At 42.6% G+C, this 14,376-nt stretch overlaps 1 protein-coding gene across 2 annotated transcripts in view; it reads left to right on the plus strand.

Annotated features, from left to right (window-relative positions):
* LOC109317922 (fas apoptotic inhibitory molecule 3-like) overlaps positions 1–4,491 on the plus strand; it is a 16,336-nt gene extending 11,845 nt beyond the window's left edge. For both annotated transcript variants that reach the window (XM_019546890.1, XM_019546891.1), the window contains exon 7: positions 1,913–4,491. In XM_019546890.1, coding sequence (XP_019402435.1) covers positions 1,913–2,064 — 152 coding nt within the window. In that variant the 3' untranslated portion in view covers positions 2,065–4,491. The remainder of the gene's footprint in view (positions 1–1,912) is intronic.
* Positions 4,492–14,376: the final 9,885 nt, after the last annotated feature.

The following is a 14,376-nucleotide window of genomic DNA, read 5'->3' on the forward strand; positions in this document are numbered from 1 at the left end:
GGCCCCTGGTCAGGAAAACGTGGGCAAAGAAGTCATTAAATAGGTCAGCTTTGTCGTCTGGTGTGATGACCAGATTTCCTAGCGTGCCTTGCAGGGGCCCCACGTTACCTGGTACCTTCTTTTTGGCCCCCATGTATTTAAAAAAGGACTCCTTAGTCTTCTTTAGGCAAAAGCACTCAAGGGAGCAGCAGGGCTAGACTAATGGCTGGCTGCTTTGGACTTCCCAGCCTGAATGACAAGGAGCTCACGTATATGGTCACGTTGACTGAGGACAGTCTTCAGCACAAGTCCAGGGCAGGGCTTAAAGTCAGCCCTCTGGAGCTAGAGCTGTGGCTGTGCCATCACACCCTAGCTAGAAAGGGGTGCCGATCGGCAAGAATGGAAGTGCTCCTTGGAAACCCAGTCACTCCTGATTTGGTGAAGGAACTCTCACTTTATTACTACCAATTAGTGACCTACGAATATTCACCCTGAAAGTTTCTCTGGGGTGCTTTCCGGCACAGGACAAGTCTTTGGCCAGATCTCAATTTAAACTTCCCACTTAGAAACTCTGCCCACTAAGCTCGATTGCAAGCTGCCTACCATCCTGATCTCCGGCGTCTTGAAAAACCTGTCCTGGCACCTTCCGCCAGATCCCGAAAACCCCACCTCTAACGGGCAAGCTTCCACTCCCTCTTCTGTCAATCCGTGCCCAGATGCTGACCAGGAAATAAATATTCATTGTGGTTTCTGGCAAACAAAATGGGCCTACACAGAGCCCATAGATGTTAGAGCACTAGTTCCTGTCCAACCACAGGTTTTACTTCCCACAAACATACCACAAAACAACATTAACTCCCCACATTTCCTCCTGCTGTCTGCAAAAGGCCCCAGGTGCATTGGAAATACCCATACCAGGTCTTAAACTAGGACAAGGTGCCAACTGTAATTTGGGCATTTGGGCAAATGTTCGACTTGCATGTTTTCAACTCATTCTTTCCAAGTGAGTTCTTACTATAGTCTTGTGGCCTGGCTCCCCACAGCTTTCCCCGAGAGCAGAGGGGGAGAGTTTCATAAAGTTCTTGCACTGGTGTCAATCATGTCATAAAAAGTGTAAGCCTCTTTTGAATAGATTCAGCATGGGAAATTCCCTTCACTACAGCTGGGAGCTTTGTCCATTGACTTCCACGAGGCTGTATTTAGCCAATATAGTTTTAAATCAGAAGGCACCACTAAAACCATTTAATACCAGGTTTGCCATGACATAACGTTGCTAACAGGCTTGCTAGATGCCTAGTCATCTAAATCCCATTTTAGTTAGTCACCTAATACGCTAAGGTACTTTTGTAAATCCCTTAGGCATCAATCTGCATAATTAGGCAAATAAGTACCTTGGAAATCTCTGGTCCTCCTCTGAACTCCCAAGAGGTCTACTCATTCATTATGATATCAAGTCCCCTACATTGTGATGGAGCACAATGCATTAATTTCTATCTTTTACAAAAGCATCTCAATCAACATTTAAAAACTTAAACTGCTGTTCCAGTAGTTCATTGCCCTCACTGTTAAAAATTGCATTTTATTTTTGGCCTGACTGTCTCAAGCTGTTCAGTCATCAGGTCATGAATTTATTTTCCGGAAGAGACTGTCCATCCGATTTCCAAGTGTTCTTTAATTTTGGGCTTCCAGATGTTCAGCTTTCAATTACTTGGGTCTGATTTTCCCCTGATGTCCAGAATGCCATACTTCTCCTGACTTCAGACTGAGTTTGGGGTCAGCTCAGCATTGGGAGAAGTCAGGCCCAGTCTGGGCGTTAAAACCCAAGCACCCCAAAGATCAAATCTTTTGCTATTAGACCTACTGCTTTATATACAATGCGATAAATAAGCCTTTTTTTTTTTATGCACCGTCTGTTATCTATGGTCTTTCACAGGTCCCCATGTGCCTGGTGAATTGAATCAGCACACAGTTGGCTCAGGAGAGCTGTATACCCAATTATGGATATGTGAAACGCTCCCCAGTCATCCACCCAATAGAAGCATCAGCCATCAAATGAACACACACTGCCTGGAAGTTATGTCCTAGTTTTTTCCTTAGATCTTGCTCAATGTCGATATACTGACGGGTACCAAAACTGGCAAGGTTTAGTGCATAGATAGAGGCAACATTTTCTTCTAAACAGTTGTTCAGTGCACGTGAAGTTTTCTCCTATGCAGGCGGCCACTGTAGGAGTTCCTGTTCCTTATACTAGTGTAACTCCATTGACTTCAGTGAAGTTTTGGATTATTGGTAGATTTATTTGAGAGAGATTTGATTCAGGCCCTAGCCAATTATCACAGCCCTGGAGTATGTCCCTGTCGAACCATGGAGAAAACTTTTGCTGCCACTGTCCAAACAGCAGATACACCCCAGGCTGCTTTCCAGAGGCTCTCATGGGGTATTTAGCTCTCCCTTTCATGATTTTTGAATTTAGCCCAGGACCCCACGTAACCCTGCTGCAGTAACAATAGGGAGAATGGCTGTGTTAGTAGGAGAGTAGAGGAGGACCACAGGTCCTGTCTCCATCTGGCCTCATTAAAGACTCCCTTTATATTATAGCTAAATCCTCTCCCTCCTGCAGACAGGGAACTCCTCCCCCTTCCTAGATGCTGTGCTTCCTTTAAACACCGTCTAAGGAAAGAAGTTACCCACATTTGCTTTTTAAGTTAGCGGTTAAAATTTTATTAGCTGAGAGAGAAAAACAAAACAGCTCTGACCACATATTTCAATACAGAGTTAAACAACTTGAGAACTGCAAAAACAAATATTGTCTTTACACCTGACAACAGCAGCTTGTACAATATGTACATACCGGCAATACAATTGTGCCTTTTATCATAGAAGAGAGACAGTTATTAAATATCCTCTTGACTATAAATACTTTTAAATTAGTTTATAAATAGAGCATATTTAAAATAAATCGCCTTTGGAACTTGCACAGCAACTTCAAAAGAGGATCTCAAAGTCCTTTGCAAGGATGAATGTTAAAAAAAGGGAAAACTATTTTTAATGGCTATATTTTTTACCAGCCGGCCTGTTGGTGTCTGATAAGCTCCAGTTGCCAAAGCCTGCGCCAGAGAACTGAGAACTTCACAAGGTGTTAGGTTGGATGAAGGCTTATCCAAGTTCATGTAACACTGGGACTGATTTCATCTCGCTTATACTTGGAATAAAATGCTGGCCCTATTTAAAGCCAACATGACTTGCATGGAACCAGGATTTCACTCCAGTTGTACAGCCCTGTGACATCCTCTGCTACAACGGCGTTCTTCTGGGTTTGCACGGGATTAAGTGAAAGGAGACTAAGCAAACTGGAAAACGAGAGCACCGCCTCACTCAGAGAGGTGGTCGCATTCAACTCAATGAGATATTTAGGAACGCAATGGTTTTAAGCATCTGACGAAGCAGGCAGTTGCCTATGAAATCTCATGCCTCTCTGAACAATTTAGTCTTGAAAGTGTCACCCTGCCCTGCTTTTTGCACGGTTTCAGACCGACACAGCTAACCACCTGCCTAAGAATTCAAAAGAGGTCAAACTGGAAGTAAAAGAGGCTTTTGAGAGATTTAAGGGACCTCTCACTACTAGACAAACTGGAAATGCTTTTGGAAGAGTGGTTCTTATGATGCTATGGTGCCACAGGGGCAAATTTTAAAAGTTATCCGCAATTTTGTTTTTTTAGCAGAAATGTTCAATGGATTCAATTCAAATGCGGGGGTGGGTAAAGATTCTAGCTTTTTTTTTTTTTCTGTGACTTTCATCTCACTACCCACGGCTACCAAGTATGCATTGCAATCAGATAGAAACAAGGGATGCTCCTGAATTAATCCAGCTCCAAACTCTGATGCAAGGCCATCATTAACAATAAATGATGGAAGTGCAGCCATATGAGATTTTAAAAAACAGCCTGGTTCTGCCCTAGTCCCAGGCTTTGTGCTGCAAAGTAACAAGAGCTTATAACTCGGGGATGAGGCCAGTTTTGGTTACACCGCTCTCTCAAAGGAAAGCAACACGGAGCCACTTTGATGTTCGAGAGATCAGTGTCTTGCAGGATGCCTCCCGGAGCTGTACGGACACCAGGCCTCTGTAAGCAACACGCACAGGGCCAGCTCTTCAGCTGGGGTAAAAGACTGCGACTCCCCGAGACTCAGTGGAGCTACACTGATTTACACCACTTGCTGAGTTTTCCCACAACATTGCAAACAACAAGCAGAAAAGAACATGTAAACAATTCAAATAAATTAAGACATTAAAAAAAAACCGCTTTGCTCTAGTTTCTGTCCATTCTCTTAGTTCTTAGACTTTTCCATCCAGTTAAAGAGAATATCCATCTCACCCAGAGCTTTGATGACTGCTGCTTCTCTATCCATCTAAAGAAGGAAAATAGAAGTTGTGGTGTTAGTGCCTTCAGAAAGGCTGTATAAAAGGCCATCTTGATTTGGTGTTGTTTATGCAATAAATGTCAACTATCAAGACATTTCAAACTTGAATCATTTTGATTTGAATTTTCCATTCATTTTCTCTGGCTCTTATAAGCTGGAATCACTATAACAAGTCCAGCTTTGCCAGCTGGTACCATTCAGTCAATACCGCTGTTTCCTAAATATAATATGAAGGAAGGCTGTAGCATTTGTAAATACTGATCTTTAGGACCAATGGGTAAAATTTGCCAACATGCTTTGGTGATCTAAGAGCCAGAGCTCAATTACAGAGTCCACATCCAAACACATGGGCTAAGTATAGTCAAAAAGCCTGAGGCTGAATCAGTTCAGAGCAGACAGCTTGGACCAGGGCTAGCCCACCCTCCCTGAAAGTGGGGAGTTGCAGGCCAGGTGCAAAGCATCCTGGGATGCTAGGGGACTGAGAGTTGACTTGAATCTGGAGGGGATCTGAGATAGAAGTTCAATAAACCAATTTAACCTAACCTAGTTAAATCTGATACTGCATCCATCTAGGTTTATCTTAAATCGGTTTCAGCCATTTTGAAAGTGGGTTACATGCGCTGAACTTCTGTTACGTTACAGATTTGAACCAGTTTCCAATCACTTATACCAGTTATGGGTAATTTGTGTCCCTAGCCATGGTGCTTTGAAGGGTTTGCGCTGAATTCTAGTACTACTGAAAACAGCCTAGTCGAACAAGCAATGGGCTATTCCATTGTTGTATTCATAGAGCAGTAGGGCTGGAAGGGATGCCCAGCAGTCAGAGTCCTACCCAGTGCCAGCTTAGTCACTCTGGTCAATTATTTTTCCTCCATTTCTCTGCCTACGCTTCGTTGGCTTTGCCTAAATAGACTCTTGGGAAAATAACTCCTCCATTTCTGCGCAGCACCTGATGCAATAGAGTCCTGCTTTAAGAGGGGCCTCCCAGAAATACAAACAAGCCAGGGAGCGGGCCGTTTTCTCCCCCACCAGCTAGGAGGGGAAACTTTCTGGGTGGTTGATGGCTGGGAGCCAATACCTTTTCGTATTCCTCTCTGATGAGCTCGAGTCGACGGTTTGCCTCCGCCCCACAGGCACACTTCTTTTGATCATTCTGGGCAAAGAGAATGCAAAAAAAAGCCACAGTTAAAACTAGTGGGCAAAATAAACCAAATATGCTTATTGCTTAGTCCGGGAAGTGGATTTAGGACAGCCCTGGAGAGGGGGGTTCCTCCTCCAGAGCTGAGCAGGACTCGTCTGCAGCACAGACTATTCTGTATTGCCCTGATTTGGGCTTGCAGAAGGAGAAAAGTTGCTCAGTGCCTAGAGCCTTTTGGCTTTTGCTTAGAGAGAAGGGGAAACTAGCAGCAGGCATGGTGGTGCTTTTCCCCACAAGCACCCACCAGGATCTAGACTGAGATCTACCCTTTCATGCTTCACGACCTAGTAGCACCCATTATGCCCTCTCCAGTACACAAGCGCTTCAGTGTTACTCATACCCAGCGCAGACAGTGTTATTCTATTCAGCGTTTCTTCTATAACACAGTCCACGCTCGGCTCCCGGAGCCACTGAACTCCACCCTGTCACGCTGCCAGCGCCTCCCTTCCCTGGGGCACTTACACACTGTCTCAGGGTGATCTTGATGCTGAGGAAAGAGTTCGACAGGCTGCTGGTTTTCCTCCGCAGCAGGGGGTTTGTGGTTTGGTAATGTCTGAAAACTTTTTCAACGTAGAACCTCAGCAGGTGGCGGAGTAAGCAGCAGCTCTCCAATACCTGAGAGAAGAAGAAAGGGCATGAAGCATATAGCACGGCCAAAATAACCTGTATGTACCTGAACTAACTGAGACTATTCAGAAGAGGGCACATTTATACAGTCCATCTGGAAAATGAAGGCAATTCTGTATAATGCGCACGTCTAACCCTATAAGTTGTCCCTTCCAAGAAGCCCTGATTTGCCACACACATTTTCCATCAGTATTTCTATTGTATTCGCACCCATATTGAATTGAGAAAGCAATAATCTCACTGGCATGGTCCTGTCAATGAGATTATTGCAACACTTGCTGGATAAAAATCCTCCTTGCTGTACCCATGACTGTGAGGTTGGACCAGGGTGCATGTCTGACTGAGAGCCACCCACGGAGGCCAGAGGGAGCTGGGAACAAAGCAGGAAACAAGGTAAGAAACAGATGTAAGCGCAGCTTAAAACAGATGCTCTCATCTGCTCTTAACACACTAGTCTTCATCCAAGAGTCCTCCAAAGGGAACTGTTCCTAAGGCTGAACTGCCATTTTTACGAGACCTTTAGACAGCATGAAATACATGGCCTTAGAAGGATGAAATTGCAGGAGACAGAACTGCTCTCGCCCTGGAGCTGGGGCAGGATATGCTGGAAGAAGAGGGAAAGTGGGTAGGGAAGCCTTATAGACGCAGAAGCTGTGGGAAGAAGTAAAAGTTAGGGAGGGGAGGAGATTCCACATACAAAAAAGTGAAAGACACGATGGAGGGAATAAAGGCAGTGATAGGTCCATGAACGTCTCCATAGGCGAAGCAACAAGGGGGTCAAAGGCTTGAGTTAAGTTCAAAGAGAAAACAGAGTGCTTGTAGATGAAGCAACATTCAAATCAAGGGGAGGGAAGGCTGAAAAAGCAGGTCGCATAGAGCTTCCCCCATCGGAGCACCACACTTTCTAGCCAAATCACAGCGCTTACCGGGACATCATGCAGAAGGATCTTCTTCAGCAATACAGTGTCAGTAACGCGGTCCTGATCTTGCTGCAATCACAGAAGAAAGATAAATGATTTGAATGAGGATACTGGATGCAAGGGTGGAATAAGAAAGAATACCTGTTCTACTATAGGTAGCTTAGATTTATAGTCGGGCATCTGAGATTATGGCTTGGGCAACTGTTCCTTTTTTTATATTGCCTCCACATTGCACCAAAAGGGGTTATACATGGGCACCTGTTTTAATATAACTGGCAACATCCCAAGGAAAAGGTGAGTAATGTTAACTGCAAATGCCTATAACTTCAAGGGGGAATTGCCCAATGAGATTCCATTCACCGGAAGGTCTCTCTCTGAACCTGTTTTTGGATGATGTCACATATGCCAGTGCTTTGACTGGTCTTCTGTTATTCAGACCTCACAATTTCCTTTGGCTGGGAAGTGTAAACCATACTTACAACAGCTCCTCTAATTGCATCAAAGTAGGCTTTGGTTTCCTGGAGAGATGCACCACTCAGTTCACAAAAGCCAAAATGCAGCTTTCTGCCTTCTGAGAAGGTGAGTGCACCACAGGCAAATGAAAGCGCAAGCAGGTAGCAGCATCCCCTGGTCTTCATCATTCGGTTGCCCAGACAAGCTGAATGCCTGCTTAAAAGAAAGGGAGATGCTAAAGGTAAGGTTTCTTTTGAGCCTGATTTTCAGCGGCGCAGCTCTCATTGATGTTTAGTGGGATCATGGATGATTCCCCACTTTGCCATCTTCAGTTATGGGTAGGAATGGAAAACTCCATTCCCACCATTAATTCTGCTATTTATTGACACACAGAATTAATTATACCTGCAGCACATCGACTCAATGGGACAGATGCTGAGCTGGTAGAAATCAGCATAATAATAGTAAACCACAATACGCTTGAGTGCTTTTCTGAATGAGGATGATTTTAGGCATGTGCTTAATTTTAAGCAGCACTTCAGGCACAGATCAAAGCCTTAATATAATGGACCACCCTCACTTCCCTTAGGTGATTATTCCATTCATTTTGCTTAACAAACCGAGAACATAATGTGTGGAAAAACACCAACAAAATGTGACCAAGCTACTGACAAAAGTGAGTCTAATAGTAAATGCAGTTGATCCCTGACACTTGCCTTTCTTTTCTAATCTACTTAGGCTCTTAAGGGTTAGAAACCAGAAAACGGTAATGTATTCACTAATAGTACTTTGCCTTCCCGTTGTCCATGCAAGGGTCTCCAAATACTTTACTAACGAATGAATTCATCCTCCAAGCTTTTCTGCAAGGTGTGTAAAAGTTGCATGCGTAAGGACACTGGGCACAGGGAGTTAATGACTTAACATTGCACAGGATGTTTGTGACAAAGCAAAAATACAACCCAGTGTTTCCAATTCCCCTTCCTGATTTTATACCAAACACAGCGGAAATGCAAAAATTCTGTATCTTCAGTATCATTTTTAACTAGTAGCTTTTTTCTAGCTAGGATCTGAAATGATTAGTCTAGACTTTTTGTGTGCAATTTATAAAAAAAAGTGATGTTTAGACATACAGCCAATGCTTCTCTGCCTATACATGGGCCTAGTCTAGAATCTAGATCATATTTTTGTCCTGGTCCAGTCCATCCCAAACTGATTTTATGCCCAAGAAGTTGCTTGTTCTTTGCCTGTCCTTCAAGCGGTTTTTAGATTTTCTTTGACTGCTACAATAAAAGACTAGTTACATAGAATAATTTGATTCCTCTAGTCTAAAGACAATTCAGGTTCAACATATAAACCAAACCTATTTAAATATTAACATTTTTAAAATATATAGCACTTTTCTTCCAAATACTTCTGCACTAAGATTGTAGAGAACAGTAATAGGGTAATTCAATTTCTTACCTGAATTACTTGGAGACAGTAGCAGGAATGGATGGATTTCTGTTTGCAAGGGCCAAAAACTGGTCCCTTTATACACCTGTAGGGAAGTTTCCCACAAACATTTAACCTGTCGGTTGCATTAGGTTGTGGGCGGCTTCTCCTACCTTCATTTCTGTGTTTTATTTGCATATTTCGAAAAAAAAAGAGAAAGTTTCACTAAAGTAAGCAACCCCCCCAAAATACTCCAGTCATGAGCAATTAGGAGGTGACTTCATACACTAGCATAATGATTTTCCAGTTGCATTGCAGATGGGCTCAGGACTTGCCTTCTTAGCAGAGCACTTAAGATTTACATAATTTCTCGTACTCTTTTGTGAATCACTTGCAACACAAAACTAGAAAGGACCTCCTGGGTCATCGAGTCTAGTCTCCTACAATCGCAAGAAACTTTGTCCGATACTCCCATTAAAAATGGGATTATGAAAACCTAGCCTGAAATTTGTTGGATTTTTGCCCCCACTGCTCTTGTTGGAGGGCTGATCAAAAAAGGTGTTCTTCTGACCATTATACAAATGCTCCCGTTTCCAACCTGGCTTTCTGCTTCTCTAGCAGCTGAAATGTCCTTTAATTTAAATAGATCCCCCCCGCCCCTGACGTTTGTCCTCTTAGGCCTCATTTTCCTAGGTTAAATGAGCCAAATTCTTTAGGCTCCTCTCATAAGACTGGCTCTCCATTCTCATTATCTTAGTAGTCAGTCTTTGCTCTCATGCCAAGTTAAATGTACATCTTCTGTACTCAAGTTGCCAGAACCAGATGAGACCTAACTAATGCTTTACAGTATTAATACATCCAGATCTTACCCCAGATCTCTTTTTTTTTAAAAAAACACAGTTTGTTTTTAAGATAAACACAACTGCTGCCAGAAGTAGATAAATTCCCACAGATGGATCAAAGAGAGCATTTGAGAGATAAAAAATAAGGAGTAAGGCAAAGTTGAAATTATAAAGGTTGGGAACTAGAATTCATAGTGTGTCAATATTAACCTAGTCCCAAACCAGGATTTTCTCTCCGATGAAAAATTCAACTTTTTATTTTTAAAAAACAGCCCAAATCAAACTGTCGCTCTAGATTCTGTAATTTGGGAACAATCATTTTTAAAGTTTAGCTATGAAAAAAATATTCAGCTTTTCATTTGGTAAGCCTGACACTTCTGGCAAAAATATTAATTTAGCTGAAGATCCAGCTTTCGGCTGGAAAAAAATTTTCAACCCCCCCACCCTATAAGGGCTGTATAAATCCATATATACATAGATGCATGTACCCAAAAGGAGGCCTCAGGGTGTATCGCGCTAACACGAGTGTATATATAGTCATTAGAAAAGTTACCAGAATATTTGTTGTGCTTGGAGTTAATAGATACAGTCCCAAGCCTTTTCACAAAGAAAAGATGCACTCCTATAGGTTACTTTTTGCTCCTATTCAGCCAGTTTCTTTAGTTTTTCTAAAGGCAAAATAATTAAGCCAATAGGATGAACAGCACAGAGAAAAGAAAATCATGTATGGGGAACTTCTTTTGCTTCTGCAGCATTTATAAAACAGTCACCAAGCACATAAACGCACAGTTTAGCTGCCCTGTATCTATAGGACGATGCTTCCTAATCCCTTTCAAGATAAACAGGAAGAATAAGGAAGGATAAGCAGTTACTACTAAAGGAAAAAAGAAGCCATTATATAGTTTATTATAACTGCAGAGTGGGAGTAAAATGATCGTCTCAAGCCACTGATCTTCCACAGAGGCCAACAAGACGAGCCAGGTTGTTTTATTGTAAAATACATCTGCAGCTCAAGACAACGATTCAATAGAGCACTTAACACATGCTCAAGGCCATACATCGTCAACAAAGCACTAAGTGCCTACTTTAGTCCTAGAAAAACCTACATAAAAGCAGGGCCAAATACAAGGGGGAGATAGTAAAACCCATTAACCATCCTGTGCTGCAGCAGCTATTACCATGCCAAAACCAGAACTTGAATGGCCTTAAAAGGTCTCTAACCCATCAGCAACATGGGACTCACTAGTCAACCCTAGACCCGGCTTCAGAGCTTTTCTTTAGTGCTCCTCCAACTAGCCAGAGCCTTTTCAGAGGTCCCTCATATGCCTGCAGCAGCCAGTGCTACAGTTCCTCAGTGATTTCCAACATGCTTCACCTGCACCTTAATCACAAGCTAATCAGGCTCTATTCACCAGCAAGAGTCTGGCAGCCGCCAGCATCTTGAGAATCAGTTCCTCATTTAGATGGAAAATGATAAAAAAGGAGCCTATCAAAGGTGGTAGCACAGTCTTTGCATAAAGACTAATGCAGACCCAGAAACACTGAAGCAACAGGAATGCATTTCCTTCCCTTTTCCAGTCATTAATTCAGTACTCAGAAGTATGTATTTACATGGAGCAAAACAGGTTTTCAGTGTAGCTCGGCACCTGGTAGCTCTCATTTTGACAGAGCAAGACTTTCGGAAGATCTCTGCACTGATGTTTCTGCAGAGGAAGGCAGGTGACTGGGACTGAGCTCTTGCAAAATGTAGCCCTCCGCACGTTCGATTCAAGCAGTGTTAACTGCTAGTTCCACCGTCGGATCTAGAAGCTTTCCCCTTGTCTTGTGTTGCTAACATCCACCCGCAACAGCTGCCATTAAAATACGTAGCCTTTAGCCTGACATGGAAACAAGGGAAGGGTAAATATTCAGAAACCCTTTATCAATGTAGAGGTTTAAATGTAGCTGTTTGCACTATATGGTCGTGTCAGTGAGATGGGGAGACAGATAGCAGGCAGTAAGCTAAAGCAATTTGGGAAAAAAACAATGATGAAACAGTTGCAATAAAGCAGAGAGGTTAGTTTCTCTGAATTTTCTGTTTTTAGACTGGGACAAGGGTTGGGGGGGGGGGGTGAGAGCTTGGTGGAGATGTCGAACAAGGAGCAGAGGTCTTCCGAAGCAGAACAACCAGAGTAGCACAGACAGCAATTCGGAGGCCCCAAAACGTCCTGGTCTCTCCCTGCCTTTACGAGCTGCATGTTTCATAGGAGATGATAGCACAAAACAGTAAACTTAGACTGCATTACTCCTGTTCCCTCTACAGCTGTAATGATCGTAGCTGATCAGATTGCACGAATGGCAGGGGCACGTAGAAAACACACACATTTAGAACACATTAATAATATTTTAGAGGAATAAAGACAGATGACTAGTCGGGCAATGGCAGTTTGTCAATGATTTTTTCCAGATTGGGAGTTCTACTTTAAGCCTTCATTTTGAATGGAAGGCCGGGGGGTGGGGGGCAAACCCATCCCTGAATTAGCTCCATTGTCTTCACAGGAGTTATACCTCTGCTGAACCTGGTTCACATGGTGCACAAGACCAGAACAATTAAAACTCTTCTTTTTTTTGGAAAGAGTTCAAGTGCTAGTTGTGAGTCTTCCCCATACCAACCCTTCCATTCAACCTCAGGGCAGGTTTACATCAGAGTTGCCTATACTTTCACAGAAAGTTCAAAGCCTCTGATATTACTTCATATTTCCTTTCCATATAACTACTATTGATGCCTTTCAATTTAGAAACTTGAACAGTACAAATTCAACATGTCTGGAAGAGACTGAAGGATGGGCAGTCATGAGACATCACCTGGGTGGTGAAGGCAGGATCCAGAAGCTGGCATCAAGGTCCAAAGGCAAGAGACTGGAGTTTTTAGGGGTCCAAATCAGGACTGGAGAACCCAAAACAATGCTGGGTTAGGAGATGGAATCAGGTCTGAGTGAAGATTTCCAAGTGGCTAGAAGCCGAGCCCAGTGGTCTTTACCTTGACAGCCCCACTGCCATCTGCTCTCCATTTAAAATGTCCTGGGGCTGGATCCTTCCCAACTGTGCTAAGGTTCATGACAATGGGATGCATATTTCAAATAGATTTAATAACTGGCTAACTGATTGATCTCAAAATGTAACCAACATGGGGAAGCATCATCAAATGAGCAGTGACACTAGTGAGGTACAGCAGGGATTAATTCTTAGCACTAGGCTATATATATAGCATTTTGTACCAATAACCTGCAAAAAAAATCACATTGCTATAGGTCAAGTTTGCAGACACTCGCACAGACTAGGGAAATGGTAACTAGCGATGACAAGGGGTCACATCTTCAGTGTAAACTGGATCATTTGGCAAGTTGTCGGGAAAAAACGTTGTTTGATCAATGTGAGGTCATCCACCTAGGGACAAAGACTACAGGTCATGGGTTCTAGTGCAATGGTGTGGCCAATCTACACATACCAAAGAGGAAGAGAAAAGGTCTGTTCCCTCTGAATCAGGCACTGGTGTGACTCCTGCAAGAATCCTCTGTCCACAACTTCATGAAGGATGTTAAAAATTGAAAGGGCTCAGAGAAGAGCCACAGAAGTGATTGCAGGCGTGGAAAATATACTATACAGCAAAATGTCCAAGCGCTCAATCTACTTGTCTTCTGAAATCAAAGGGTAAGGGGCAACTTGATCCCTGTCTACAAACATCTCTGGTAACAGAGCGTTCTGCAGGCCAGCAGACAAAGGTATAACAAGCTGCTAAACCTCAAATTTAAAACCAGATAAGTTCTGATTAGAAATAAGGCATGTGTCTTTAAAAATGAGGAGCAACAATGATTGGACTAGAACAGATTCTCCATCGCTCAAATTTTACAGCAAAATTGGATTTTTTTTCTGACATACATGTTCTAGTTCAAATCTGACTATTGAACTTGATGCAGGAATTAATTCAGGGAAGGTCTATGGTGTTCATTGTGCAGAAAGTCCAGTTAGAAGTTCATGATGGTCCGTTCTGATCTTGAAATGATGGTTCTAGAGAACAACTCTGGAAATCAATAAAGGTGTATTAATTATGATATGAAACAGGAACCAAATGTTGTTGCTAATAGAGTGAATGTTAACTATTTCAGGACTTTCTGGAGTTTTGAATTTCATTTGCAAAATCCTTTGGTCAATGATGGCATAAGTGATTTTCTTTGAGGAGCCTGGATTTTGTTATTTTATTATCTATGTTCAGGATCAACATTAATGTACACTAGAATCCTTTCTTAAGATATTAATATTATAGAGTGAAAACAATAACGTTCAAGAGAAAATTAAATGAGGCGCGCTATAAATTACCCTAAACCAACAGAAGGTATGAACAAGTGCTTTTTCCCCCCCCTCTATTTTTAATCATCCCCTAGCACTCTATAGCTGGGCTATGATTCGCTGTTAAATCACCTGAGATGGTTCCAAAAAAGTTCTCTTTTCCTATTAAATTTGTAGTGCA

Source organism: Crocodylus porosus, unplaced genomic scaffold (genome assembly GCF_001723895.1).
Source record: "Crocodylus porosus isolate Cpor-Errol unplaced genomic scaffold, CroPor_comp1, whole genome shotgun sequence".
Taxonomy (NCBI): Eukaryota; Metazoa; Chordata; order Crocodylia; family Crocodylidae; genus Crocodylus; species Crocodylus porosus.